Here is a 27,143-nt window from a genome sequence, read left to right as displayed (position 1 = left end):
ACTGTGAGGCTGGCGCAGGACTGGGAGGCGTTTTGTCCTGTTATGCCTGGGCTACAGTAACATGTTCTAGCACAGTAGGGATTGTGAGGACAAAGACAGGGCAGTGAGAGGACAAAAAGCTGCCATGAGAAACAGTGAGAACCCCAAATCCACTCACATAGCCCCCATACGGACTAAACCTCCACTGAATTCTTACCACCCACCAGGGATGTGAAGTCTTGGCCTTAGGCAGCATGCACCAGAAAGTGAATTACCTCCACCCTCAATCACCAGCCCAGGGAGGGGCACTGCCACTTAGGGGTTTGTCTGGGTGTGTCCTTGATGGAGAACACTACACTAAGGTCCATAGCCTCATGAGTCATGTCCTGTCAGTCATGCCCTGATTGCCTAGGTCAGAGGGCACTGGACCAATTTTGTAAGCTCTCCTACATAATGCATGTGCCCCAGTCACGGTCCCACTCCTGTTTCTGCAGTTGCACCTGTGATTGTGATGAACTGATCTACCACCAATCATGAGTTGTTGTTTCCTTTGTTCTCCAGATCTACAAGGCCAGCAGTTTGAAGCCACCAGCCCCTCCTCAGAGAAAGACAGGGCCTTCTACCTTTGTGCAGAGTTACTGCCTTGTAAACTTAGAGGGGGGTAAGTTTGGCCTATAGACTCAAGATGAGTCAGCATCCACAGGATGGCAGTGAGAGTTTCCCATACCCAATCGGCTCTGAATCCTTGGATGCCATGATTGAAAGGTAGAAAGATCAGGGAGAAAGGGTTGTCTCCACTGAATGCCTATGCTAAATGAAAAGTAGCTGCCTGTTCACAATAAAGGGATTGCAAAGAAATCAGGCACATGTTAGCCACCTATGGGGACAGTCCAAAGCTGGGCACTTACAGACCAAGGTCACCTAGACACAGGTGAAGGTCAACTTGGGTACACTTTAGGCACCAGCGGCATCACCTGAACTCGGCCACAAGGATGGGCCAATACCTTTAACCATGCCCCCCACCCCCCAAGTGGGGGCAGGAGGGGATAAATAGCAGGCTGAGGATAGGGCTCTCTCTATTCTGAGGGCGGGATCTCTCCCTTGTGCCCAGGGCATCAACTCACCTGCCCTCGCAGGGCCAGGACTCCTCTTTTGGTTCTGTGGACCCCTCTTAGTGGCCATTTTTCCATGTGGCTTTTCGCACTCCCCAAAGTGCCTGATTTCATGGACCAGGCCCCCCAACAACCAATGCAAAGCGGCCTTGCACGCTTTCCAGAGATAACATATGCTGAGACTGTGTCACCCCAAACTTGCCTACCCTCATAAAAGCGACTTGGATTCACAAAAGTGCTTCTGCAGCGTGAACGCTTTCCGTGTTGGGGGAGCAAGAGCCGAGGTCAAGCACCCCAGAACCCTAACATTTTGACTAGTGGTCTCCCTCGGCCGGACAGGTCTGTCTTGGTTTCGTCCTGTTTAAGACTTAATGAACGTCCTTCGTAAATCATATTTGCGATTTGGGGTCTCCTTGGTACCTCCAAACACTGCATGCATGGGGTCACTGCGTCGGAGCCCCACACCTCTACGCTAAGTCCACGCAGGACACGAGGGATGTGGACGGCAGACGAGCAAACAGGCTCACAAAGGCGGCCACTCGACCCAGGTCACACAGCTACGAGCCACGTGGGCCTGGCTCTCGCTTCAAGGGAGAAATTCAGCCTAGAAAGTCAGACGCCTGGGACGGAATGGGCTCAGGACAGCACCCAGGGCTCTCTCCTCTGGGCCGAAGCTTCCGATTTCAGGCCGGGCCACCAGGGGGCGCCTTGCGTCGTCATCACGCAGCGGGCGTGCCCCTGGCGTGCGACGTCACTCAGGAGGCGGGTCTTCCGCCCCTGCACAGGCTCAATATCCGGCGGGAGCCGGAAGCGCGCCCCGGAAGGCGTCAGCGGAGGCCTGTGAGTGGATCGGCGCTCGGGGTCGGCCGGCCTTCCCGCGCGCAGCTCTCGGCGCGTGCTGCGGGCCGCGGCCGCCAGTCCCCGCTCGCGTCGGCGGCGCTGAAGCGCCCGGGCTCCACGCGACATGTCGTCGGGCCTCCGCGCCGCTGGCTTCCCGCGCTGGAAGCGCCACATCGCGGAGGAGCTGCGGCGCCGGGACCGGCTGCAGCGGCAGGCGTTTGAGGAGATCATCCTGCAGTGTAAGCGCGCCGGGCCTCCGGGCGGGCGGGCGGGCGGGCGACGACCGGGGACCCCGCGCCTCCAGGTCATCCGCTTCGGCCGCGGAGGCGACGGCGGAGGGGCGTCCCGGCCAGGTGGCTCCTTGCGGGCGGGCATCTCGCGAGCGCGGCTGTCAATCCCTGCCGCGCACTCGGGCGCTTGCCTAGGCAGACTCCCGCCCCGAGTTAATCCCGCCTTATCTGACAAACAATAAACGGCGCAGTGGTTGAGCGCCGGGCTGCAAACCTACAGGTCAGTCGGCGCGAGGTCACCAGCTGCCCCGGGAGGAAAGGCCAGGCGGTCGGCTCTCTGCAAGACAGCCTTGGGAACTGGTTGGGACAGTTCCACCCTGTAGGGTCGCTGTGAGCCGGAATCGACTTAGCGCCCACTTCTCAGGAACGACTGGCCCCTTAACCTGAGTGTGTGTTGGCTCGTTTTGCATGTGAACACGCTTCCTGGCCGGCCCCGTCCGTAGCCGCCTCCTGTGAGCCTGTCTGCAGGAGGCGTGCCTTGTAATGCTCCTCCCCCTCCCCCACCACCCCTGTTGGATGCTCACTGGTGGCATATCTGGGGAAAGAAAGGGCGGAATCAGGACTTCTCACTCCAGCCTGCCTGCACGTCACCTGGGGAGCTTTTAGGAACAAGAAAGCCCAGGCCAGAGCCCAGAGCAGCCCAGGATGGCACATGGCCATGCTCCCTCATTCTGATGCCCCCACTGCAGGTTAGCCACGGGTCTGTGCTTCAAACCCACCAGTTTAACTTTGGGGGGGTGGGCAGGTTATCTGCTCCTGTAACAATTTGCAGCCCAGGAAATCCTACACGAACGAGGCTGCTGGGAATCTGAATTGATTCAAGGGTGCAAAGGGTGTTAGTGTGCAGACTCGGCAGACCACTGTGCTGAGTGCCCACAGGCAAGTTCCTATTTTGTTTTCTTCCAAAAGCTGTGCTGTCCTCTGACAAAGGAGGAAACTGAGGCCGAGAGGGTTTCAGGAACGCATTCGCGGTGGGATCTGAGCTCAGGCTTGATGCCTGAGCCTGTGCACTGCGTGTGCTTTACTCCCCCCAAAGCCCTTGCTGTCACCAAGCTACTAGATGAAGAAGGAGGGCCTCATCCTGATCCCTCATTGGTTCCCACTAAGCTCTTCCAGTGCACATCCTTGCTGGCTGAAGACCCTCCCGTTCTGGAGGCCAGGCCTCACCCTTTTCCTAACCTTTTCCCTCCCCTCTTGGACTCTGCTTGGCCCCATCTATAAAACGGCGAAGCTTGCCCTGCCAGTTTCAGATAAGTGCACTGAAAGCCAGCTAAATGCTTTTCATCTCACCGACCGGGGGAGTGAGTGCTTCTCTGGACACTGCTTGGTGGGGTGGGGGGTGCAAGAGCAATACCAATATTCCACAGCAAGGGTAGTGAGAGGGGAGGGACCAGGGAGGAAACCTTTAGGGAGCAGGCCAGCAAGGCCCCTTGCTAGGCAGTCCTGTCTAGACTGGAGGGTGGTGTTGGGGAGCTCACAGTTTGCCAGCTACACCTCAGTCCCTCTCATTCCTGCCCTCCCACTCCATCTCCACCCTCCTCAGTGAGGGGAACCTCTGAAAGTTCCCCACGGATGCTTCCTGCCCCTTGAAAGATCTAAGGGTGCCACAGGGCCCTCGGCTGTGGTGTAACGTCTTGAAGACTTAGTGTAGCCCTCTGGCAATGTGAGTTTTATGCCTTTTCTTGGTCCTAGGCACTAAGGTTGGAATCCCTTCCCAACTCTGGTGGACACCTGCTCCCATGGTGCCCATGTTCTCTTTGGCCAGGTAGTATTTTCCTCAGGTTCAGGTGGGATTCCAGAGGCACCAGATTTCACTCTAGAACAGTTAGTTGTGATTTCTAGCTTGTGGGCTTCGAGGCACTTCTTGCTGTGGCCAACATTCCTAACCTTAAAGCCCCGATTGTGAGTAGGCCATTCTGCCGGTATGAGGCCACGGTGAGTCTGGCTACCAGCTCTGCGTAGCCAGGAGCATCGGGGAACGTGGTTGGTGGACTTTGGACCATTACCCCAGGAGGTGACAAAGTACAGGACTCCCAATTGCTCTCGGATTATGCTTGTAGTCCACAGCTTCACAAGGTAGAACGAAACGGTAGAGAACATACATTACAGTAAATTACTTGTTTCTTTTTTTTTACAATAGACAACAAGTTGTTGGAAAAGTCCGATTTGCACTCCGTGTTGGTCCATAAACTACAAGGTGAAAAGCATGACGTGGTGCCAAACAGGCATGAGACCAGGTACTGGATGCCCGCCCGCCTCTGTCCATGGTAGTCATTCATGTCGCTTGACCTTTGTCACCCATCTCCCTTGTGGTGGCAGACCAAGTCCACGTCTCCCAGCCCCATTTGTTCCCAGGCCACGACATTGGTCTCGAGGGGTTCCTGAGGGCCTGTCTGCTCGCAGTCCCACACTTTCCTGACTGTGGCGGAGCTCCCGCCCACTAGCTATTCAGGGACCACTCTCTGGGCCAGGCATCACACAGTTCCCCTCAGGGAAGGACCCCTGGTGTCGCAGTGGGTTAAAGGTAGGGCGATTAACCTTAAGGGCAGCAGCAGTTCAAATCTGCCAGTCTCCTAAGGGAGAAAGAAAGGTGGCACAGTCTGGGCCTTCTGTCAGGTCCCTTATCTTTGGATCGGCATAAATGCATCTCCGTCAGTCGGCCAGGTGGCTGTCTTCTCGATGAGTGCTGCATCCAGGCTGCATTGTTTGCTGACATTTCAGCAGGTGTGCCGTCAATTCTTGGGAGCCTTGCTTTGGCTTATGTCGTCAGTGCAACTTCAGTCCATATTGAAAAACCAGTTCTTTGGGGTACTGGGAAGCCAGCATGGAGGCCGCAAAGGAGGAGAATCCAGTTCCACAGCAGCCACAGCCATGTGTCAGCAGGCAGTGAGCAGACTTGCCTCTGCCCTCCTTTTCCCCTGTCCTCATGCCACTGTGCTCGGCTGGGTGTGCAAACCCCTCACTGTGGCCACACAGAACTCACACAGACAGGAGTCATAATCACGCAGGTTTGTTAGAGAACCAGCGTCTGAAGACATTAAGGATGTAGTCTCTGGTCCACAGCAGTGCCTCTTCTCTAGTAGCTAGGCCTCTGGTCCTCAGGCTTAGCCACGAGTCATGCAGCCCCTTGGCCTCTGGGTGGACAGGGAAGCCCACCCGCTGTTGGACTCACTGCCCCATGGGTCCCCGTGGCACAGCTTTCTGTGCTGTCACGGTCTCCATATCACTCTAGTGCCATGGGTCTCAGTGTGGCGAGCCTCTGCCCTGGGGCCTCCTGTCAGACAGGGGTCTTGCTCACGCTGTGCTGGTGTCTCTTCTTTCATGGTGCTCACAGGAGTCTGCTCCTGCTTCCAATAGCGCTCACTCCTGCCCACAGGAGTGGCCAGCCTGACCAGCCCCAAGTTAGGTGATTTCACTTGGCCGTAGGTATACTGACTGTCCTTCTTCCCATCTTCTTTTGGAGCCTCCTACGTCATTCTGCTCTTATCCAAGACAGTCGACGAGGACAAGTGTAGAGGAATTGCTGTAGAAGATTGAAGGGGTCCAGACTGCCCCTGAATGCTTAGGGGGGGCTAGACTTTGCCTCATATACCCTGGACATGTGATCAGGAGAGGCCAGTCATGCGTGGTAAAGAAACAGGCAGACCCTCCGTGAGGCGGATTGCCACAGTGGCTCCACATAGTGAGAGGAGGGGCAGCGTGGTGGTTTGCGGTTCATAGGGCTGCTGCTCACCCCGTGGTAGCAAGTGTGTGAGCCTGGGTGAACTAGAGAATAAATTCATGGACACCCATATGGGCGTGAGAAAGGCCTTTATGTGAAAGAGCAGTTGCCTATTGAGAAAACAGCCCAGTCCAGACAGGCCCATAGTCTGATGTTAACCCATATGTCCGATACCAGTCTCTAAAGTCCTCTTCAGACTCCAACACATGTAGGGACGCCGAATGCAGGAAGATCACAGGCCACTGGGTGGAAAGTCTTGTGGATCCAGTGGTGGTAGAGGCCTCTCAGCACTGGCATGGGTCTCCACGTGGCTCTATCAGTGTAGCGCCATGTGGCTTGTCAGCAGGAATGTCTCACAGGGAGGAAGACAGGAGCTCCCAGAATCCTCAGGAGAAGGCTATACCCAAACAGAAGCCTCATTGGCTATGGTCTGACAGGCTAGGCTCCACCCTGTCATTCAAGTTGACAGGCGATTATGTAACCGCCACAGCAAGTTTGTTCCCTACTAAACATGTCCGCCTGCATGGCTGACCCTGGGCCCTCATGTTCTTCCCCCAAGCCGACTCCCGCCAGTCTCCTCAGCCCAGCAGGTGACGCCCACATTTGGTCAGCTGAGCAGGCTGTAAGCCTGGGAGTCACACCCACTCCCACCTTTCCCTCCTGCCCCACATCTCATTCTAACGCCTGTCTGTCCCATCCTTTCAGAGTGTGTCCAGTGTGTGGCCACATTGCCTCACACCGGCAGTCCCTTCTGATGACAGCAGCCAGCTGACCCGCTGTGGTCCCTGCGCTTTCTGGGAGCCACAGTGGGCACACGCGTTGGCTCTGCCTGGACTTGCCCGAGGTTTCCCACTCGCACCTTGCCAGCCAGGCTGCCGAGTGTTCCCGCCATCTGGCCCTGCGCCAGGTTCCACATGACCTGCCACCTCCAGAGCCCTCTGCTTCAAAGGGTGCACGCTCAAGTGACATGGGATCCTACTTCTCTGGTGTCAATCACTCCCCCATGCTTCATCACCACGTGTCTGTCTGTCGCTCTCTCTCTCTCACGCACACACACACACACATACACACCGCTTGACCCCCTGTTCGAGGTACCTCCTCCCTGGTCCACCCAGTCCTGAAAGCCTGGCCCAGAGCAAGCCTCAGAAATGCCAGTCTAGAAAGTGAGCCTGCCGCCGCCCGTCTTTACCCAAACTGCACTTGGGGCCCACCTTCCTTCCTGACCCCCCAGGCCATGCTTACCTCTGTCTCCCTCCTGAGTTGGGGCCTCGGCTCGGGCACGTGGCGGCTCAGTCCACGGGAGCATGGAGAGCCCTCCTGAGTTTGTTTGCCATTCTCTCCCTCTGCCTGGGCTGGCGCAGCCCCGCCCCCGATGGCGCCTGGAACGACGGCCAGCTCCAGGAGATGGCGCTCCTGCGCATCAAGCACCAGGAGGAGCTGACGGAGCTGCACAAGAAGCGTGGTGAGGTACGGAGTCGGGGGCTCGCGGCGCGTGGCTACTGCTGGCCCAGCTAACTGGCATCTTCTCAGGGTGGAGCCTGGGGGCCTAGACAGAGGAAGCCCTCAGCCTGCCCGCATGCCAGCGCCAGTCCTTGTGCCCACGGTAGCACCTCAGAGGGAGGGGCTTTGAGGGACACCATGGACTGAGGGGCGCACTGGTCCCCTGGCCTCAAACTGCTCTGTGAGCCCTGCCTGGGGCTCCGGGAAAATCCCTCAGGCTCCAGGCCGTCCTCATGCCGGTCTGCAGGCAGCACGCGTCTTGGACAGAAACCCAAATTGCCACTGTACTGCTGGCCGGCTGCAGCCACAGGCCCCTCCCTGCATCTTCGTGACGGAATCCTCCCCGCTGTCCCGGCTGGGTCCAGTTCATAGCCACCCTCCAGGACAAAGTAGACCCAGCCCCACCCCCAGGCTTGACAGTCTGGGACTCTTTCTTCCTGGGAGCTGCTGGTGGGTTGAACCTGCAGACCCTGCATTGAGCAGCTGGGCTCCCTCAGGAAATCCCTAGCCCCTACTTTTCCTTCTTCCTCTGAGTGTGCACTCTGTCCCCAGCTGGCCCAGCTGGTGATTGACCTGAATAACCAGATGCAGCAGAAGGACCGTGAGATGCAGGCCAACGAGGCCAGGTGAGGGGCAGGGCGGGGGGCAGAGGACCTGCTCAGGGGCTTTTGCTCTATTCACAGAGGGCTGGGGAAATGGGCAGTGATCCTGGTGGCCCCCAAGCCCTTTCTTCCCAGAGGAACCTCTCCTGGCTTCTCCATCACCACCACAATGTCTGCCAGGGCTCCTGGCTATCGCCAGCATTGTGTCTGTGGATGGGGTGGTCCTTTTCTCGGCCCACTTGGCATACCCTTTCAGCAGTATTGACAAGATAGGGTATGGTTTCCATTGTGAGTGTTTTGCTCTGTGAGCGATTTTGGAAAGTTGTTCTGACCCCTGCGACCTGCTCAGAATTGCAGAGTGCCTGCAAGCCATCTCGGACCTGGAGGCGGAGTGCCTGGACCTGCGCGGTCAGCTGCAGGACCTGGAGCGGGCCAACCAGACCCTGAAGGACGAGTACGACGCACTGCAGATCACCTTCACCGCCGTGGAGGAGAAGCTGCGCAGGACCTCGGAGGAGAACCAGGAGCTGGTCACCCGCTGGATGGCCGAGAAGGCCCAGGAAGCCAACCGCCTCAACGCCGAGAACGAGAAGGACTCCAGGTAGGCCACGGCCCCTCTCAGGGCAGTGGAGCTTGTTCTCAGGGAGGAGGGACTGCGGGCAGGCTGAGCAGAGAGGGCTGTCTCTAGAACAGCCATGCCAGGGCCGCCTGCCCCTAGGCCTTGGCCATGGCATCCCAGCTCTGGGTGGGGGCTTTACAGAAGATAGGGGTCCCAGGGCAGAGGGATGTGTTTGTCCATCTGCTCTGCAAACCCCTGTGAAACCCCTGTGGCGTTCACACGTGTCTGCATGGGTGCCGGCAGCATCAAGAAAGCAAGGGGAGTCAGGTGCTGGGTGCCAAGGAGGGCCATGTGAGAGGCTGCCGCACTTCAAGCCCAGCGCCCAGAAAGCTAGTGGCCAGGTAGGCACCTGGCAACAATGACCCTGTCCCATGCTCCAGGGTGTGTGTGACCACCCAGGGAATCCATTCGGGACACCAGGCTGCAGTTCAGGGGCCACCCTGAGGGCAGAGGGGGTGCCTTCCACGTTCAGGGCTCACCTAGCATAAGAACAAGGCCAGACTCCAAAGGAGAGAGCAGGCCTCCTGAAGGGGGAGACACGGTGGCTCCAAGAGGGCGGCGGGCTGGAGCCACAGCCGAGGCTGCCATGGCCAGGACTGCTCTGCTGCATGTGGGCAGCCATCAAGTCCATGCCAGCTCACCGCGGCCCGAGCTGGCAGAGTGCCTGGCCTTTGACGCTGTGTGTGTCCTGCCCCAAAGGGTGGCTGTCGTGATTTAACAAGTTCAAAGCCCTGCCAGGCTGGAGCTCATCCTTGAATGGTCTCACCTCTTACTGCTGGTGCTTTGGGGGAAGGGAGGGTGTCAGCGTAGGGCACCTTCCTGCCGACGTCACAGCTGTGAGCATGCACCACTGTCCTGCACGTACTTGGTGCCTCCTCCATAGGCAGGCCTCACCCCGGTGAGTCCCCTGTGCCCTCTGTGACATGACCTTTCTCCTGGACCTCAGCTGTAGCCCTTTGCCTGCCTCTGGAAGGCGCTGGGTTTCATGAGGCCCCATGCCCGCATGCTCCTGGGGCCGCCCCTCCTAGCTGGTGAGCACTTGCTTTTTCTCTGCAGAAGGCGGCAAGCCCGGCTGCAGAAAGAGCTGGCGGAAGCGGCCAAGGAGCCTCTGCCTGTGGAACAGTAAGTGGGTGGGCGGGGCCCTCGAACCTGAACCTCGTAGCTTCCTGTGGGCTTTGAATTTGTGGTGGATGTCTCAGGCGTGCTGAGAACCTCGGGGGGGGGGGGTGCTTTTGAGGAAGTCAGTCAGGTTTGGGTAGAACTGAGCACACGTGCCCCAGGCACGCTGGTGGTGGCGCAGTGGGGAGAGGCTGTGCCTTCAGACCCACACCGGAATGCACACAGCCGGGATGGCGGCTTCTCAGGGAGCCTGGGAGGTGGAGGTGGAGGTGGAGGTGGTTAGCATATGAGGGGTTTAAGGTGTTAAGGGGTTAAGGTGGGAAAACCCTGTTCACTTTCAATTCCATCTCCCTATGAGCTTGTTTGGCGCCCCTTAGTGTGTCCTACGACGCACCAGTTTGTTGAAGGTTGTGGGGTACCCTTCTCCCTCTCACTGTTGGGGAAGTACTCAGGTCTCACGCCGGAGTTCCAGACCGGCTGTTTTCTTGTTGACCCTGGCTCCCCTGGATTCTGCTCCCACGGAACCCTGGGCCACAGGTCTTCCCCTGGCTCTGGGGGTGGTGAGCGTCAGCAGGGTTTGTCCTCTGGGGCTTTTGATCTGCCCGGGAGTGGGAGGCCTCCTGCTCAGGCTCTGCGCTGTCCACTTTCCCACTTTGCCTCTTCTTCCAGTCCTTCGTTTTTTCCTTTCCTTGTGAGCTTTGTCGCGGGCAAGCTGCCCTTGGACCTCTTGAAAGGTGGTTCTGAGGAGTAGGTGCCGCTGAAAGTTGAGTCATAGGGTGCATTCCGTCCAGGCCTGAAGGGGTCAGTGGGCCGTCATCTTGGGGATCCCACTCGTCCATCCGACCAGCGGGCCTGGTTGCTGTTAGGATTTAGTTTTGTTCACGTGGCTCGTGCCCACCTCCTCCCTCCCCCCCGACTTGGCTCTGAGCCCTTTCAGTGTGTCAGTGTGGTGGCTCTCAGCCTCACGGGGCTGGGGTTTCTGGCGTGACCATGTGGCCCCATTGTTTCTATTTGTCTTTGATTTTCTTCAGTTACTTACACTTCGGGTAGCCTTGAGGCTTTTTTTTAAAGATCAGTTTTTGGGGACTCAGCAATCCATACATCAATTATATCAAGCATAGTTTCACTTATGTTGGCATCATTATTTTCTAAATGTTTACTTTCTGTTTGAGCCGTTGGTTTCAGTGCCTCTTTTAGTGCTCCCTCCCCCTTCCACCCTCCTGAGTCTGATCAATGATGAATTATGATTGTTTTCATGTCTGACACCGTCTCCCTTCCCCCGTGGTTTCTGTTGTGTGACCCCGGCCCTTGAGGCTTTTTGAGGATGGTATTTTATCAGGCTCCAGTATATTGAGATGCGTATCTTTTCTGTTGGACTAATTTGTCATTTCCAATCCTGTGTCCAACACCACTGCAGCCCAGCCCGTCTCAGAGAGGGTCTTCCTCTTTCTCGCTGACCTGCCACCAAGCATAAGGGCAGAAAGCCCAAGCCCACTGCCAGGAAATCTCTTCTACGTGATAGAGCCCATGTAGTGTTTCTCTCTCCGAGTGAATGGCCTGTGGGGCTTGAACCCCCAGCCCACTGCTTAGCCCGCAGCCCCAAGAGGCTCCCTCAGGATCACATGTCCCACATCCCCACTTGTGAGGAGCCTTTGGCTGCACCTCCTCCAGGATGGCATGCTGCGTGTGCCTTACCACCATTATGATTCACTGCTTTCAGGCGTCTCCATGGTCTCTTCTCCCATGGAGAAGAGCAGTTTAAACTTCGGCTAGGGTCACCCACTGTCCAGGGGGTTGGCTTTGTGAAAACGAAGCGCATCCTTGCAGCGGCAAACCTGGGCTGGACGGGAGGGGGGAGGGCGTGGGGGGTAGGTTCTCTGGCCTGGCGCTGAGCTGGGAAGCAGACCCAGACCACGTTCTTACCCTGTGGTACCTGATAGTTCCAAAGTGGGGCCTTGCAGGGTCAAAGGGCTTGGGTGTCTGAGACCAACTGCCAGGTCCTGGAGTCTGTCTAAAGCCCTGGCCTTGGCAGAGTTCAGGTGCCTTTAGGACGATGTGGTTCTGCCTCAAGCAGCCACTTCCTGAGACACTGTTCCCGCTTCCTCTCACCACTGCCCCAGCAGGGAGCCCAGCCGGCTCCCCAGCCCCGGCCTGTGCTCCCCTCTCTCCTGGCGCCCTCTTGGAGTGAAGGGCCCAGGGAAAGCTGCGTGCTCTGAAACCACTCGTTGAAGTGGCTCTGTTCAGGCTCCCATTCCATGGTCCAGAACACTCGCTTGGGGCAAAGCTGGACAGCTCTCCAATGCAGCTATGGGGGGCTGTTACTTTCCGAGGACTCAGTTACTGATGGACTTCCCCTTGGGCCAGCACAGAGGTCACTGGGAGAAAGGAGTTCAGAGGGGTCTGAGAAGTGGCTTGCCTCTCTCTGGGCTGGATGAGCCCCAGCTCGTGTGGGGTGTGCTCGCTGTGTAGTCAGGTGCAGAGAGAGTGCCTGTAGCAGACGATGAACTTAAGTGAGACCCTGCCTTTCTGTTCCTCACCAAAATCTTTGAAATGGAGCTGAGTCTCAACTTGGAGGCTCCCTCAATAAGGAGCCCCCCTCAGTAAGGAGCCCCCGTAGCGCTGGGGTTTGAACCCCCCTGCCGCTCTGCAGGGGAACGGCAAGACCACCTGCTTCTGGAAAGGCGTCCAGCCTCAGAAATGCTGGATGGTTCCACCCTGTCGGCAGGGCTGCTCGCTGTGATTGCCATGACAGTGGACTCCTGATTGTTCCAGAGTCTTCACCCTGATGTTCCGTGGCGAGCCCTTAAGTCTAGTCCCTGGCTCCCCCAGGAAGAGCTGCAAGTTTATGCCTGAAGGGACCCAGCACCCACTATGAACATTTCTTTCCCTTGGATTCTGGGTCCGGTTGGGATGCGTCTTTGGCTGCCTGTCAAGGGGCAGCTCTGCCCTCACTGGTCACGTTGGGTGCACGGGCAACTCTGCCCTCACTGGCCATGTTGGGTGCGTGGGCAGCTCCATCCCCGCTGGTTACGTTGGGTGCGTGGGCAGCTGTGTCCTCACTGGTCACGGTTGCTTGGGCAGCTCCATCCCCACTGAATGCATTAGGTGCGCATGGCTCAGGAGGAGCCATCTCAGGCAGAGTTGGGCGTCACGGGTGGAGTTTTTCCGGCAGAGTTAGACTACAGCCCCTGCTCTTCCCTCGCAGGGACGACGACATTGAAGTCCTCTTGGACGAGACCACCGAGCACCCTGAGGAGACCTCCCCAGCACGCCCCATCAGCAGGGCGGCCACGTAAGTCCACAGTACCAGGCAGGAAGAGGGACTCCAGGCTTGGGCAAAATGTGTCTGTGGTGTCCCACACCCACCCCAACGCCCTTTGCCACCCTGTGTGTGAGGGTGTGTAAGCCAGGCATGGTTCAGACCCTGCCTCTGAGCTCTTTCTAGGACCCCAGGGTGCTGTTTATCTTAGTCTGCTGATGCTGTGCCGGGATGGGTGGCTTGTCAAGGTGACCCTCTTGTCCTGACTGCTGTTTCCAGGGTGTCCACACACACACACACACACACGAGTCTTCTGGTGCTCAGTCCAAGCTGGCTCCCCTCCCTCAGGACTCGGGACCCAGGTGGCCTGGTGGTGGCCTGTGTGTGGACGGAGGTTGGGCTTCATGTTCCGCAGGTTGAAACCTGTCCTCCCTCCTCTTTAGTAAGCGACTCTCGCAGCCTGCTGGAGGCCTTCTGGATTCTATCACTAATATCTTTGGGTAGGTTAGAGCACCCCTGCCTCTCTGCGTCTGTGCCGCCGTCCCCAGCCAGTGTCCACTGTCGGGCAGTTCACAGACGCGTGCCAAGCGTCCGGGCGCAAGCGCCTCACACTCAGCTTCTCTCTCCCCCGCCCGACGTCCTCCTCCCCCTTGCTGTGTGCTGACCTCTGGCCTTTCCCTATAGTCTGTCCGAGTCTCCCCTCTCGGGACATCACTCTTCTTCTGATGCTGCCAGGTGAAAACCACTCTGTCTCTGCCCAGCATGTGGGTGTGGCTCCAGGCACCGCTGGGCACCCTGCTCCTTGTGCTCGCTCGCCTGCCCGCCCGCCCGCCCTCCCTCCTGGTTGCTTTGCATGCAGCACAGGCCGTGGGCTGCACATTGGGTGGGGTCACGCCGTGGCCACCCTTCCTTCTGGCATGGCCCTGGTCCCACTCTGACCACGTTTCCGACACAGAGCCGGGCTTGGTGCACCCAGGCCAAGCCCCCCACAGCCCTGAGTGTGTCGGCCCGGGGAGCCTTGTCCCTTGCCATGGCCGGTCGGTGGAGTTGGCCCTCGAGACAGCGATCCCAGGTGTGCCTGGCTCCTACTGAGTTTGGCGGACTGTCCTGGCATGAAGGGCCCTCCAGGGATAGCAGCCAGTGAGAGGGGCCATCTGCTTGTGCCAGGCTATGCGACCCCTGCTGCCAGCTGACGCCCGGCCCTGGCAGCCCAGCCTCACCATCTGTGTCCCTCCTCAGGCGGCGCTCCATCTCCTCCCCTCCCGTGCCCCAAGATGGTGTGGATGTGCACCCTAGCTCCAGCAAAGACGTGAGGGTGCCCACCACCGCGCTGTGCGTCTTTGTAAGTGCCTGGCCCTCCCCCGCCACGGTGAAGTTGCACACAGGTCTGTGATGATGAGTAAAAGGGCTGACTGCACTGGCAGCCCGTCCCTCCTCGCCCTGGGCTCCCAGCAGCCCACGGCCCGCCCGGCACTCTGAGCCATGTGCCTGGTCCTGCGGGCTGCTGACAGTGCAGGATGGCGTCAGGTGTGGTTCTGCGAGCTCCAGGCTCACAGCTGACCAGGTCCAACAGCAGCCTTGCTTTTGAAGGAGCCACGGGAGGGCAGGGGGACGAGGTGGTGCGTGATCTGGAGTTTTCAATCTGAGACCTCAGCAGAGAGCCAGGAGAGTGTGGGGCGCTGGGCCCCTCCCTGTCGGCCACCAGCTGCTCTTGCTCTCTGGCCCAAGGGAAGAGGAAGATCCGCCACACCGGCACCATGCGGGCTCTGTTCTCACACCTGGCGGGCTGCCCACCTGTCTTACAGGATGCCCACGATGGGGAGGTGAACGCCGTGCAGTTCAGCCCCGGCTCTCGAATGCTGGCCACTGGTGGCATGGACCGCAGGGTCAAACTCTGGGAAGTGTTCGCAGGTGAGGGCCAATCCTGTTGGGGGGCATGTTGTGACTAAACCCTACTGCCACCTCAGCGTCGCAGGGGCTGGAAATGTAGGTGGTGAGGTGTTGGGGTTGAAGACCTCCCCAGAGGCAGGCACCTTGGGGCTGGCACTGTCCCCCAGGGCCTGTGCGGCAGAGCCCACTGAGGGCAGCGGGTTTGATGTGGGCACAGGCCTCAGAATCTCTCCCCTCATGGCACTGCTTTTCAAAGGAGGGTAAAGCTCACGGAGGGTTTGTCCTTCACCTGTGCCAGGGGAAGTTAATGATGGCCGGAGAGGGGGACAGTGGTCATGGTCGTATCTGAGAGCTTAAGCCAGGCGTGTCCCCAGTTCAGAGCTGCTCGCCATGGGGGTGGTGCTGATGGGGACAGGACGGGATCTCGCTGCGCGGTGCCCGTGGAAAAGGCTGGCTATGGGTGTGTTGTCGGTGGTTGTACCACAGTAAGAAGTCATAAACGTCAGGTGTGAGTGTGGGGACGCCAGGCTAACGCAGCGCTGGGGCAGCAGGCACTGGTCTGAGAAAAGGAGAAGACGGCGATGTCCCAAGAGTAGACGTCTTCGCTAGGCTCCATTTTTCAGATCCAGACACCAAGTCCAGGCGGTGGCGCTGAGTCTTAATAGAAGGAACGCTGTGGGTACGGATGGCCTCTATTGTTAGCAAAGAACCTGCTCCCAGAACTGGTGGCTCTGTGAGAGTCTGCCAGGGTCCCGAGGTCACAGAGTGTGCGTGCGTGCACTAGCACGCCCGTCCTGACTCCGGGCCTCCAGGGACGGCGTGTTCACCCTGCCTGCGTCCTTGGCGCGGCCCAGGGTGGTCAGAAAAAGAGCAGCTTCTGCTCATTCAGTAAGACGCTCATCCATCTGCTCAGAGCAAGAGGCCGCTCTTGCTGGGCTGTCTCACGGGTCCCTGTGACCACATGGGTTGGCTTTCCTTAACTTCTGCCTTTCCTCAGCCCTTTTCCTTGTTCTACAGACAAATGTGAGCTCAAGGGCTCCCTCTCTGGCAGCAACGCCGGGATTACAAGCATCGAATTCGACAGTGCCGTGAGTACCTTGGGGGTTGGCAGATAGGTTTCTGTAGAAACAAATTGGCCATTTGCTTCTTGAGTTTGGCTAGTCACTGAGCTGACCTCTTGGCTGGCTTTCGTGCAGTTGAGGGAGCGGTCAGTCACTGTCAGGGAGGTCATGCTGGGGGGGGGCGCCTTGTTGTCCGCCTGTGGGAGGTGCCTGAGCATTGACTCAGAGTGGAGGGAGGACACTGCAGGTGGCTGTGCAGTGAGGAGCGTGTGGGTAGTGGTGGGCCCAGGTATCTCTCGTCATCCTTGAGGGCCCTGCTCCACGCCCCCTCATTTGAGGCCCTTGTGGGCTCTTGGTCGTGCTGTGCCAGCCTCGTCGGCTGACATGGGCTGCTGCAACTCCTGCTGGTACCAGACAGCGCGGGGCCTGGATCTCAGTGGGAGGGGATGGTGCAAAGCGGCTTGTCCTGCCGCGGAGTGTGGGCTGGGGAAGCGTTTAGGGCCAGTCTTTCAGCTGAGCAAGGGGGTCCTGACTGGGACGGTGTGTCTGGGATCCACTGCTCATGAAGACCTGGATCGTGGGGGCGGGGGCAGGTGAGGGGAGCTGTTACTACAGGGGTCTTCCCTTTGTCCCTAGGGGTCTTACCTCTTAGCAGCATCCAATGATTTTGCCAGCAGGATCTGGACGGTGGATGACTACCGGTTGCGGGTAAGTCCTCGTGCCGAGGTTACCAGGACACAGAGCACAGGCTGCAGGGCTTTCCTGGAGCCCCTCTGGGTTCACCACAGCCGCTCCTCCCCCAGGGAGGGGGCGCTGTGTGGAAACATTGGCAGTGTGGCTTCACACTCCCCGAGGGTCCTGAGGTGCTCTGCTCATAAGATTGAGTCAGTCCGGCTTGTGGGTTTTCCTTTGCTGGGGAGATCGTATTGGCCCCACTTGTGGGTTCAGGGCCCTGGGGCCACAGTTCAAGCTCAGCTCCAGGAGAAGGCACTCTGCTCTCTGTGTGCAACGTCCCCGCTGCTCCTCGGTCCTGCACGGCATTTCCTGCCTCGCAGGGGTGGCTTACAACCTCTTGTCAGGAAACACCTGCCCAGAGGTGACTCCAGGCTGGGTGGCGGGCTGTGCCAGGAGCAGAGAGGGTGGGCAGAGCCCGTGGGAGCAAAGTCTTTGGGTTCCGTCCCCCACCCCCAAAAGCTAGCGTCCCATCCTGTGTTTGTTGACAAGCGGACAATCCAGCCAACCCAAACCCACTGCCATCAAGTGGAGCTCTAGGGGCACCCAGCGGCCCTGCAAGCCGGGGGACTGCTGCGTGGAGCTTCGGGGCCGTGAATCTTCATGGGGACAGTAGGCCACCTTGTGTCCTCCCGCGGGGCGGCTGGTGGGTTCGAGCTGTGGACAGGAAATGAGCAGACTGGTGAAAAGCAGGATACGAGGGCCAGGAAGTGGAAATGGCCTTGTATCCCCTAGACCAGCGAGGCGAGCCCTGTGCACATAGAGGTCTCTAAGCAGCCCTGTGCTTGTGGCACCCAGGCCGAGGGTTGGTTTCCTGTGGTCACCAGGGCCCGTGAGCGCTCCGAGCTGCCCCCGGAGGAGTGCGGCTGAGGCAGGAGTTGGTGCCTGCATAGCCGGGTGTGGGCCTGTCTTTGTCCTTGTGAAAAGTGCTTTCACAATTGGTGTGTAACCAGAGAAATTCTCACACACGATGCTCTAGAGGCTATAGGAAGGAGCTCCCCTCCCCTGGGCTGTCCTGGGTTACCTGGGACGCTGCTGTGTGGTGAGCGGCCCGTCCAGCTGTCTCCACCGTCCATGCTCCCTAAGAGCCCTCCTTCCCCCCAGGGAAGGAGCACAGCCAGGCCGAGGCAGCGCAGGGCAGCCACACCTCACACGGGGCCCTCAGCGGGGCCCAGGGAGCGTGTCCCAGCGATGGCATTGTGTGCCACTCGGGATTGGCCTGCGGCGCTGTGGGGAATTGCTGTGCAGCTGCCCACCTGGAGAAAAGATGTGCTCCCACAAAGGTCGAGTGCCTGGAAACCTTACCCAGGGTCGCCGAGAGTCAGGACAGACCCAATGGCAGTGAACTGTGCACATGTCTCCCTGTGAGGCAGGAAGTCTGACACAAGTGCCTGCTTCCTGTGCAGGTGCCACTGAAGTGAGAAAGGGTCCGTTGAAGGTGTGAGAGGGCCTGGGGGGCTGGGAGCCAGTCCAGGGAGGGGATTTGCGGTCATTGTCAGGCATGTCCTAGGAGTAGAGAGTGAGTGGCGGGTGTTCTTCTGGGCCCCAGTTTGCCCAGAGCCTGCTGGAAGGCCCGTGATGACTGGTAAAAGGTCTGACACCCAGGCCCCTGCGCCCTGCCGTCCCCAGCTGCCCCTCCCCTGTCAGGCTCCAGCCATGCCATGCCGGGCACAGGGCAGCTGACACTTTGTGGTGCCCCCACCCGTGTCCCTGACGAGCCCAGGAGCCGCTGTGGTGGGTGCCCAACAGCTGCATGACAAGGGACCTGGAAGCAGAGCGTGCTGGGGTCTGGGGGCTGATCTGACGTTGCCAAGCTGAGGCCTCCTTCCTGGAGTAGGGGGTGCTGCTGCCGCAGGGTCCTGCCAGCCTGCCTCCCACATGGGGCCCAGGGCCAGTTTCAGGACGTGTTGGTGCTGGCTGTGCCTTGTGGGAACAGACAGGCGGTGCCTGGGCCTCCTGAGCCTACTCTCCTCCCCAGCACACACTCACGGGGCACAGTGGGAAGGTGCTGTCCGCCAAGTTCCTGCTGGACAACGCACGCATCGTCTCGGGGAGCCATGACCGGACCCTCAAGCTCTGGGACCTCCGCAGCAAAGTCTGTGAGCAGCTGCCCCGTCTGTCTGTCTGCCTGCCGTCCGTGTGTCTGTCTGTGCGCACGGCCTGACGTGACCCGGTGGCACTATGCTTGCAGGCATCAAGACGGTGTTTGCCGGATCCAGTTGCAATGATATTGTCTGCACCGAGCAGTGTGTGATGAGCGGGCATTTCGACAAGAAAATCCGCTTCTGGGACATCCGGTACGGCGCCCCCAATGTGCGGGGAGGGCCCGCGGGTGAAGGAAGGGCTGCTGCGGCGGAAGAGCCCGCTGGGCTGGGCAGTGGTGATGTCCGGGGAAGTGGAGCTGAGGAAACGGTTTCTGGTGGCAGGGCTGCCATGGGCAGGCTCTGTGGCAGTGGAGCTGGAGTGGTTTTCCTGAGGCCTGGCTGTGGCCTCCGCTCTTTCCCCAGGTCCGAGAGCATCGTCCGAGAGATGGAGCTGCTGGGGAAGGTGACCGCCCTGGACTTGAACCCAGAGCGCACCGAGCTCCTCACCTGCTCCCGGGACGACCTGCTGAAGATCATCGATCTGCGGAAGAACACTGTCCGGCAGTCCTTCAGGTAGCGGACAGGGGCGGGAGGGCTGGGCGTCTGCAGCCAGTGGGTAACGGGCCGGGTGGCTGGGGGGTGAGCACAGAGGCTCAGGGTGCGGGCAGGTGAGACCTGGGGCCTGTTGTGTGTTTCAGCGCCCCTGGCTTCAAGTGCAGCTCCGACTGGACCAGGGCTGTATTCAGGTGAGGCCTCCACCTGCTCCCCGGCCTGGGTGGTGTGTTGTGGGGAAGCCCTGGCCTCGCCCGTTTCCATGGCGGCCGTGCGAGTGCACAAGGGGTGGTGGTCCACATCCCTCTACCAGGGACGGCGGGTGCCCACTGTTGGTCCCAGCACAGGGCTTTTCCTGCCCGGGGCCTCCAGGCAGCTCCGGTGTGCAGACACGGGGGTGGGGGTGGCTGGGGCTGGTCCTGTGCATGCGGGGCTGACACTGCTCCGCCCCCTCCAGCCCTGACAGCAGCTTTGTGACGGCGGGCTCTGCCGAGGGTGCGCTCTACGTGTGGAGGGTGCTCACAGGCAAGGTGGAGACGGTCCTGGCGAAGCAGCACAGGTACGGGCTCCCCAGTCCCCCCACCCCCAAAGAAGTCACGACTGAGATTCCCATCCAGTCTGTCGGCTGCTTCTAGAGTCCAGTGTCCATTGGGACTGTCAGCGACCAGTGCCCCGCCCCATCTCTGCGAGTGGCAGCAAGTACGTCCAGTGAACTGATTTGCTGTCGTGACTGATTCCCACACACATGGGACAGGCCCCTGTGTCCTTAGCACTGTCCAGACTCCCGTCCCCCACCGGTTAGAGCGCAGCCCCCAGACCTGGCTTCTACCCGCAGCAAGGGTCCCTCAGACCCGCTCTTCACCTAACACCCAAAGCAGGTCTGTCTGCATGTGCCCATCCATCCGTCTGTCCGTCCCGAGGGCAGGAGCCACAGGCCTGTGGGCACAAGCTCTGACCCTGCTGTTCTGGCCTCTTCTCCCCTGAAGCGCTGCCATCAACGCCGTGGCCTGGTCTCCCTCGGGCTCGCACGTGGTCAGTGTGGACAAAGGAGGCAAAGCTGTGCTGTGGTCGGAGTACTGAGGGGCTCCAGGGACCCTTCTCCGAGGAGGGGAGCAGACTGCCACAGCAGCGCCACGTGGCCCGGCCCAGTGCCTTGCTCTGCTGAGGGTGGTGGCCCACAGTCCCGTGCAGACAGGAAGCCTGACTGGCACAGCTACCTCACCAGGAAACCAGGCGCTCCGCGTCTCACTGACGGCCTAGTCAACCCCACCTGGGCCAGGCTCCAGCCTCACTGGGGACCTGGGGGCCATGTGCTTTCTGAGGGGGTGACCGGGCCAGCTGGGGCTTGCACCCTCTGGTTCTCCCTCTTCTCTGCCAACGCCCCCTTGGGTCTCCGGCACGCTGGTCCCTTGAAGATGTGGAAGTCGGTCTGAGGTCAGGTGTGTCGGGGGACCAGGTGATTTCCCAGGGAGGTGGAGGTGATGGGGCTCTCGGCCTGGGTGGGGGTGACGGTTTCCCTGTGTAAGTGCCCCCCCCCCACAGGGCCCTCGGCTTCATTACATTTCTATTTGCACTTTATTTTTATCCCCTCCCCACTTGTCTGGGGGCGGGGTGGGTGATCCACGTGTGACCCCGGCCCCCTTCCCATACCTGCCCCACTGTGGTCAGCCCTCAGGGACTGGAGCGGGGGCCACAGGCCCAGGCGTGGCTGTTATTTATTTATGTCACCCAACGAACTTGATTGTAAATAAAAAAACAAAGTCAATCTCTTATATACTTTTCAAACTCTGCCTCTCGGTGGTGATTTAGTGTCCTGGGAGCCAGGTGAAGCACTGGGCTTGAGCTGCAGGGGCAGGAGCAGCTGTTCTCTGTTCACGTGCAGACAGTGGCTGCTGCAGGGGTGGCGACTCATAGCGACCCTGTGTCCAACCGAGCAGAATACCCTCGCGTTCCCCTCCCACCTCGGCTCTGGCTGGTTTCCCTGAGACCGCCAGGTGGGGTCACTGTGACTCACGGGAACCAACAGCAACCGGAAGACCCTCAAGAGTCCCTTCAGTCCCGCCTGTCCTCTTCAGCATGAGTTACGGTCACACCAGGCCCTTTGCGGTCACTCGGGTAGTCAAATCGACTGTAGACAGTGAGACCCATGGGCTCCCAAGGCCCCCACTGTCCTGGGAGCAGACTGCCTGGCCTTCCTCCAAACAGTGGCTGGGAGTGTGGACCGCGCGCAGCTGAGGCCCAGCCACCAGGACGCTGCACAGAGACCAGGCGTCCCGCAGCAGGCCCCTGATAAGTGCCTGCCGCCAAGAAGATGGCTACAGTGACCTGGGCGTGCCCTGCGTGGAGTGGCACTGGGTCATGTGGCCTGCGGGGCTGCTGGAGCCGGCCATGGGGCACCCTGTTTCCCATCTGCTGCCTCGTGCAACCCACCCTCGGAGCTGGCCCTGGTTCATGTGCCAGCAGGCTGCCGCATGGCTGACCCAGCTGTTAGATTGCCAGGGTGGCCCATGTGCCCGGCCCTGTGCGTCACCCCTCAGGTTGGGGGCCTTGTGGGCGTCCTGCTGGTCCAGTGAACCCAAGCCTGCTGCCTCCGAGGGAGCCCATTCGTTCCCACTCGACGGGCCTGTGGCTGGAACAGAACCTGCCGCACGGGATTTCCTAGGCTCACCTTTCCGGCCTCTTCCTCCCAGGAGACAGCTGCTGGGTTTGAACCACCAACCCCCGGGTTAGCCCAGTGCTTAACCCATGGTGCTATCAGGCTCCTCTCATCCAGTCACCTGAATGGACTGTTGGGATCCCATCGTGTGCCAGGATGGACGACAGCTGGGGAGAAGCCAGGAGCTTCCCTCTGACGTGCTCCATGTGCAGCAGAAAATCCTCCCAGTGACTGAGCCCATGGCCGCAGCCCTGTGTCAGTGCATCTTGGTCAGGGGCCTCTGCTCTTCCGCTGCACGCCACTAAGCACGGTGTCGTCCAGGGACTGCCCTCTTGACGACACAGCCAGAGCACGTGAGCACCCTGGCCGCCCTTGTCCCACGGCAGTTGTGTTCTCTAGCCATGGGTGGTCCTTCCAGTGAGTCTGCCAACACCGTAATTCCTGCGTCGATCCTCCCATCGCCGTTATTGTCCAACTTCCATATGCATAGGAAGTGATTGAAACACTTGGCTTGGGTCAGATGCCCCTTTGTCCTCAAAGCCCCACCTTGAAAGAGGTCTTGTGCAGCAGATTTGCCCTCTGTCGACTGTGGGGGTGACTGGCTCAGGTGGGAGGGTCTCTGTCTTTGTTAAGGTGTTACCCACACTGCAGCCTGTGGTCTGTGATAAGTCCTCTTCACTCTGGGCGAGCATGGTCATGGCATCTGCAGATCGCAGGTGGCTAAGGAAACCCCTGCCCCCCAATCTAATGAGTTCCTCTTCGTACAGCCCGACGTCTGCAGGTCAAGCGAACCTCAGACTCTGCCATCAAGCGCATTCCAACTCGGACAGACCCTGTAGGACAAGGTAGAACTGCCCCTGTGGGCTCCCGAGATTCCAACGATGAGCGTAGAAAGCTCTGCCTTTCTCCCAAGGTGCAGCTGGTGGTTTTGAACTGCCGGCCTTTGTAACAGCCACCAGGGCTTACTCCTGGGTCTTACTCTGCCCCGTGGGCCATCCTGAGTCGGAATCGGCTTCATGGCAGTGAATTTGCTTTTGAGAACCCTGGTGGACTTGTATCAGCAGGGACTGGGCCCTGGAGAAGGAGGTACTGCCATGAAAAAGGAGATGGGTACAGGACCGGGCAGCTCCCTCCTGTTGAATCTCCCCCTGGCTTCTAGCTTGGAGTGGCTGGGAGGGCGGAGGAAGCAGGGTAGATAGACCACAGCCCAACGAGGCTTGATGGACACCATGGTGCCCATCTGTCAACATCTGCCGGTCTCATCCCCACTGACCCCTGGGTGTTCACTTCCCCCGTGTGTGAAAAAGCAAGCTTCAGGCAAGTCATTTTTTCCATCAGCGGGCCCTATCTCAAATTGGCCAGGGCTCCGGGCCCCTGTAAGACTCACCATATATGTATGTGTGTAAGCCGAGTTTTTCAGCACATTTTTCATGCGGTTTTTGTGGTAAAATCAGGAGCCTGGGCTGGTATTTGGGTCGGCTTATACTCGAGTATACGGTATGTTAGAACTCACGGCAGAAATTCCATTCCAAACCGTAGCTCAGCTGAGCTAGACAGGAGGTCTGTCTTGATGGGTGAGGGAGGTCACGGTCGGGGAATCAACTGGACGACCAGAGCGTGGACACTCGGGCGGTGAGGCCGGGTCATGGTGGAGGGAGCACAGGGAGGCAAGCACAAGAGCGTGGAAGGCTGACCAGTTGTCCCAGAATGGTGGTGCCTGTGGAAATGGTTCAGTGGTGCTTGTCTGCCTGTAACCATTCTCTTGACTGTTCATTCTCTACTATATACATTCTCTGACTATTGATTCTTTAGGTGTATACAAGGGGGTTCCCCACCAAATGGAAAAAAGCTCCACTGGCCGGGGCTTTCGTAGTATGCATTTCCCTGCTAGGCGAGCATCCAGCTTGCTCTGAGTTAGTGCACTCAGTGGTGTCGCCTAGAAAGGTTCTCTGGTAACAGTGAATTTTTTTGCGAATGCCGTTTTGCTCAAACCTCATTTTTTGTGATAGCTGGCTTAAAAGAGCAGTGCATGACTGAATTTTTGTTTCTTGCTCAGAAAAATGCCGCAAAAACTGTTAAGTGATGTTGAACACAGCTTACAAGGACAGCTCTATGGGAAAAACTCAAGTTATGAGTGGTTTTCTCATTTCAAAAAAGGTGAAATGTCGATTGATGACAAGCCTCGTTCTGGACGTCTGTCAACTCTTCCTGAAAGGTCGAAAATGTTGACTCGTCATGCATCTGGAGTTCCTCCACCAGGACAGACTAATCAAGCTTTCCATTTAGAGGTTCTGAAAAGATTGTAACAAAAAGACCTAATTTGTGGCAGACAGGGAATTGGTTTTGTAACCATGACAATGTACCTGCTCACACAGCCATCTCAGTACACCAGTTTGGGCATAAAAACGGCATACCTCTTTGTCCCACACACCTGACCTCACTCCCTGTGACCCCCTTTTTTCCCTGCGAATGAAGAGAGACATGAAAGGACAGCAATTTGACGAAGTAGAAGAGGTGAAAAAACTAGGAAGATGCTGTCAGCCAACCAAAGAGATAGTTTGAAAAGAATGGAATCACAGATTTGACAGATGTATTAAGTGTAATGGAGAGATGATTGTAAAAAAAAATTTAATACAGAGCTTTAAAAATATCCATTTGGGGGGGGTACCCCCTTGTACATTCTGAGTGTATACATTCTCTGAGTATATACATTCTCTGAGTATACATATGATCTGGCTGTGTATATTCTCTGAGCGTATACATTCTCTGAATGTATATGCTCTTGGGTTGTGTAAGTTCTCTGGCTATACATTCTCTGGTGTAAAAATTCTCTGTAGATGTCCTCTGGGTATATATGTTCTCTGGCTGTGTTCTCAACAACAAATAAAAAATTCACCCTCCTGTAAACACCAGGCACCCAGCTGTCTAGGCTGCCCGGGGTCAGTAAGGCCATGGGGACACCTGGTCTCCAGGCTGCGTGGCTGCCTGGCAGAGTGCTGGCTCTCCTCCATGGGTGCCCTCGGAAGCCCTTAAGACGATCTCCTAACCTTGGAGCCCATAAGCTGCTTACTGCCACCCCAGCATGGCCCCACCTCCTGTATGGGGATTCTGGAGCTGACTCTGGGGTCACCGTCCCTTGTGCTAGACAGGGGCCCCTAGAACCGATCTGAACCCTGCCATCATGTGAATGTGATTCGTCGTGACCTGAAAGGACCGGGTGGACCTGTCCCTGTGGGTTTCTGAGACTCACCCTTTACTGGAGTAGAAAGCCTCCTCGTCCCCCTAGGAGAACCTGCTGGTTTCAAACTGCCCACCTTGTGGCTAGCAGCCCACCAGGCTCTCGGCATCTGAATTCAGGGACCAGCACATCCCTAAGGAGATGCGCACAATGCTCAATATCATTCAAAACAAAAAGCAGGCTTACTGGTCTGATGGAGGCTGGTGGGACTGTGAGACTCCGGCCCTTTGACTCCTTGCCAAGTAAGAACTTAAAAAAAACAAAGCAACACCCTCTTGTTCACTTTCAACTTTGCAAAAGAAGGGGCACAGCAAACCCTGCATCTGAGCTGCGTCATCAGCGTCAGTAAGCTTAGTGCCGGGCCGTCTAGTTGACCTGCACTCGTGGCGACCCCTTGAGGGTCAGACTGGAATGTGCCATTGAGTTTTCTCAGCGGGTCTTCCCAGTGCCTCTGGCTGAGTGCCTCACCTGTTTGTGCCGCCCAGGTAAAGCTGCTGTTCGGGCTGCCGTGGCTCCGAAGGGGGGGTCTTTCAGAGAAAGAGCCATGAGGACAGGCTAAGGCCGGAGCGTGGTGGGGAGTGTGTGGGTGTTTCCGGCTCTGGTGTCCGTGCCGCGGTCCAGTCAGGCCCGAGCTCTGGGAGCCCCTGCGTGCAGAGCAGAACTGTGGTCTGGAGCGATTGGTGTCTTCATTCTGAATCGGGTGGTCTAGAGCAGCTCCTGGGTCTCACATCAACAATCCACACACGTCTGGTCTCATCCCACCCATCGCGATTCCCTTCATGGGTCATCCGATTCCCCCTCCACCCCACCTTCCTTCCAAACCCCTGACACTAGGACCGGGGCACACCCTGCCCTCTGAGCTGCAGTGGCTGAGCTCCCAGGCCTGTTCAAGGCTGACCTTCAGACAGATTGCCAGACCTGTCTTGTGAAGCACCTCTGGGTGGGTTCCAGCTGCCGGCCTTTCTGTTCTGTGTCACCCAGGGCTCTGCCTTGTGTGTTTGTATTAAAAGCTTTTGTAGTAACATTCTAGAAAGGGCAAAGCCATCTGACAGGCAAACCAGTGACTGCCCTGTGCTAAGGGTTGGGGGCAAGATGGGCAGGGGCAGGAGGGGGGCAGTGTTCTCTGCCTTCAGTGTGATGGGTACACAACCATTTATCTGTCTATCTCTCTGTCATCTGTCTATCTCCCCCTCTGCCTGTCTACCTTTCTATCTGTCATCTTTGTCTATCTGCCTATCTCTCTGTGTCTTTCTGTCTGTTGCCATCTATCTGTCTTCCTATCTGTCTCTGTCTGCCTGCCTATATGTCAATCTTTCCGTCTGTTGTTGTCTGTCTGCCTGCCTGTCTATCTACCATTGCCCCCAATTCATCAAAGTGTACTTAAAATGGGTGCGTATAGGGCACGGATATCTCCACAAAGATGATGGGCCCCTGCCCATGAGGACCGTGGAGGATGGGGCCAAGCTGCCCACAGGACTCCCAGGCCGTCAGTCTCTCCAGGAGCAGATGTGGACCTGAAGCAACAGTTGAGCGCTTTACCCACTGCGCCACCAGAGCTCTTTTCAATGACAATGGGGGGAGGACATGTTAGTGCCCCAAGTCTTAGACTAAAGGAGAGCCTTGTTGTTGACTAACCCTGGCTCTCTGAGACACTCCACAGAGAGTCTGCTCTCCACCCAGCAGGGACAGATTGATCCTGGACCGGACGTTGGGGAGACTGCCAAATATGTTCCCAAAAGAGAGACCTGTAATCCACTGCAGCCATGACAGACCCAGGGCCTTCTTTGAGGCTCCCTTCCCCTCCCCCCCCCCCAGCCCTACCCCACAGACTGGTCCCGGGATTTCACCTATGGTCATTGGAGCCCTGGGTGGGTCTGTGTGTCACACGC

The 27,143-nt window shown here is 58.3% G+C and overlaps 1 protein-coding gene and 2 non-coding genes across 4 annotated transcripts; all 3 read left to right on the top strand.

Annotated features, from left to right (window-relative positions):
- Nucleotides 1-1,917: 1,917 nt before the first annotated feature.
- ATG16L1 (autophagy related 16 like 1) lies at nucleotides 1,918-21,179 on the top strand. Of its 2 annotated transcripts, XM_075529296.1 has the most exons (18): nucleotides 1,918-2,170; nucleotides 4,362-4,458; nucleotides 7,304-7,409; nucleotides 7,995-8,068; nucleotides 8,394-8,645; nucleotides 9,720-9,785; nucleotides 12,988-13,074; nucleotides 13,485-13,541; nucleotides 14,281-14,383; nucleotides 14,847-14,952; nucleotides 15,949-16,019; nucleotides 16,629-16,700; nucleotides 18,703-18,823; nucleotides 18,916-19,021; nucleotides 19,232-19,381; nucleotides 19,507-19,554; nucleotides 19,818-19,919; nucleotides 20,347-21,177. In XM_075529296.1, the coding sequence occupies exons 1-18, from the start codon at nucleotides 2,056-2,058 to the stop codon at nucleotides 20,438-20,440; spliced, it is 1,827 nt and encodes a 608-aa protein (XP_075385411.1). In that variant the 5' UTR covers nucleotides 1,918-2,055; the 3' UTR covers nucleotides 20,441-21,177. The 2 variants fall into 2 exon arrangements, with proteins under 2 accessions (XP_075385411.1, XP_075385412.1); XM_075529297.1 differs by lacking the exon at nucleotides 13,485-13,541 and having other exon boundaries at nucleotides 20,347-21,179.
- On the top strand, nucleotides 14,426-14,691 carry LOC142425259 (small Cajal body-specific RNA 6). Its single transcript, XR_012779608.1, has one exon.
- Nucleotides 18,295-18,546, top strand: LOC142425257 (small Cajal body-specific RNA 6). The gene has a single exon (XR_012779606.1).
- Nucleotides 21,180-27,143: the final 5,964 nt, after the last annotated feature.

This window comes from Tenrec ecaudatus, chromosome 13, assembly GCF_050624435.1.
Source record: "Tenrec ecaudatus isolate mTenEca1 chromosome 13, mTenEca1.hap1, whole genome shotgun sequence".
NCBI classification, from domain to species: domain Eukaryota; kingdom Metazoa; phylum Chordata; class Mammalia; order Afrosoricida; family Tenrecidae; genus Tenrec; species Tenrec ecaudatus.
The sequence above is the reverse complement of the archived record's forward strand: the minus strand, read 5'-3'. Positions and strand labels throughout refer to the sequence as shown.

Coding starts and splice junctions, on each gene's coding strand:
- ATG16L1 (XM_075529296.1), top strand. CDS start 2,056: ATGTCGTCGGGCCTCCGCGCCGCTGGCTTCCCGCGCTGGAAGCGCCAC. Junction 8,646..9,719: donor GAGAACGAGAAGGACTCCAG/GTAGGCCACGGC, acceptor TTTTCTCTGCAG/AAGGCGGCAAGCCCGGCTGC. Junction 14,953..15,948: donor ACTCTGGGAAGTGTTCGCAG/GTGAGGGCCAAT, acceptor CTTGTTCTACAG/ACAAATGTGAGCTCAAGGGC.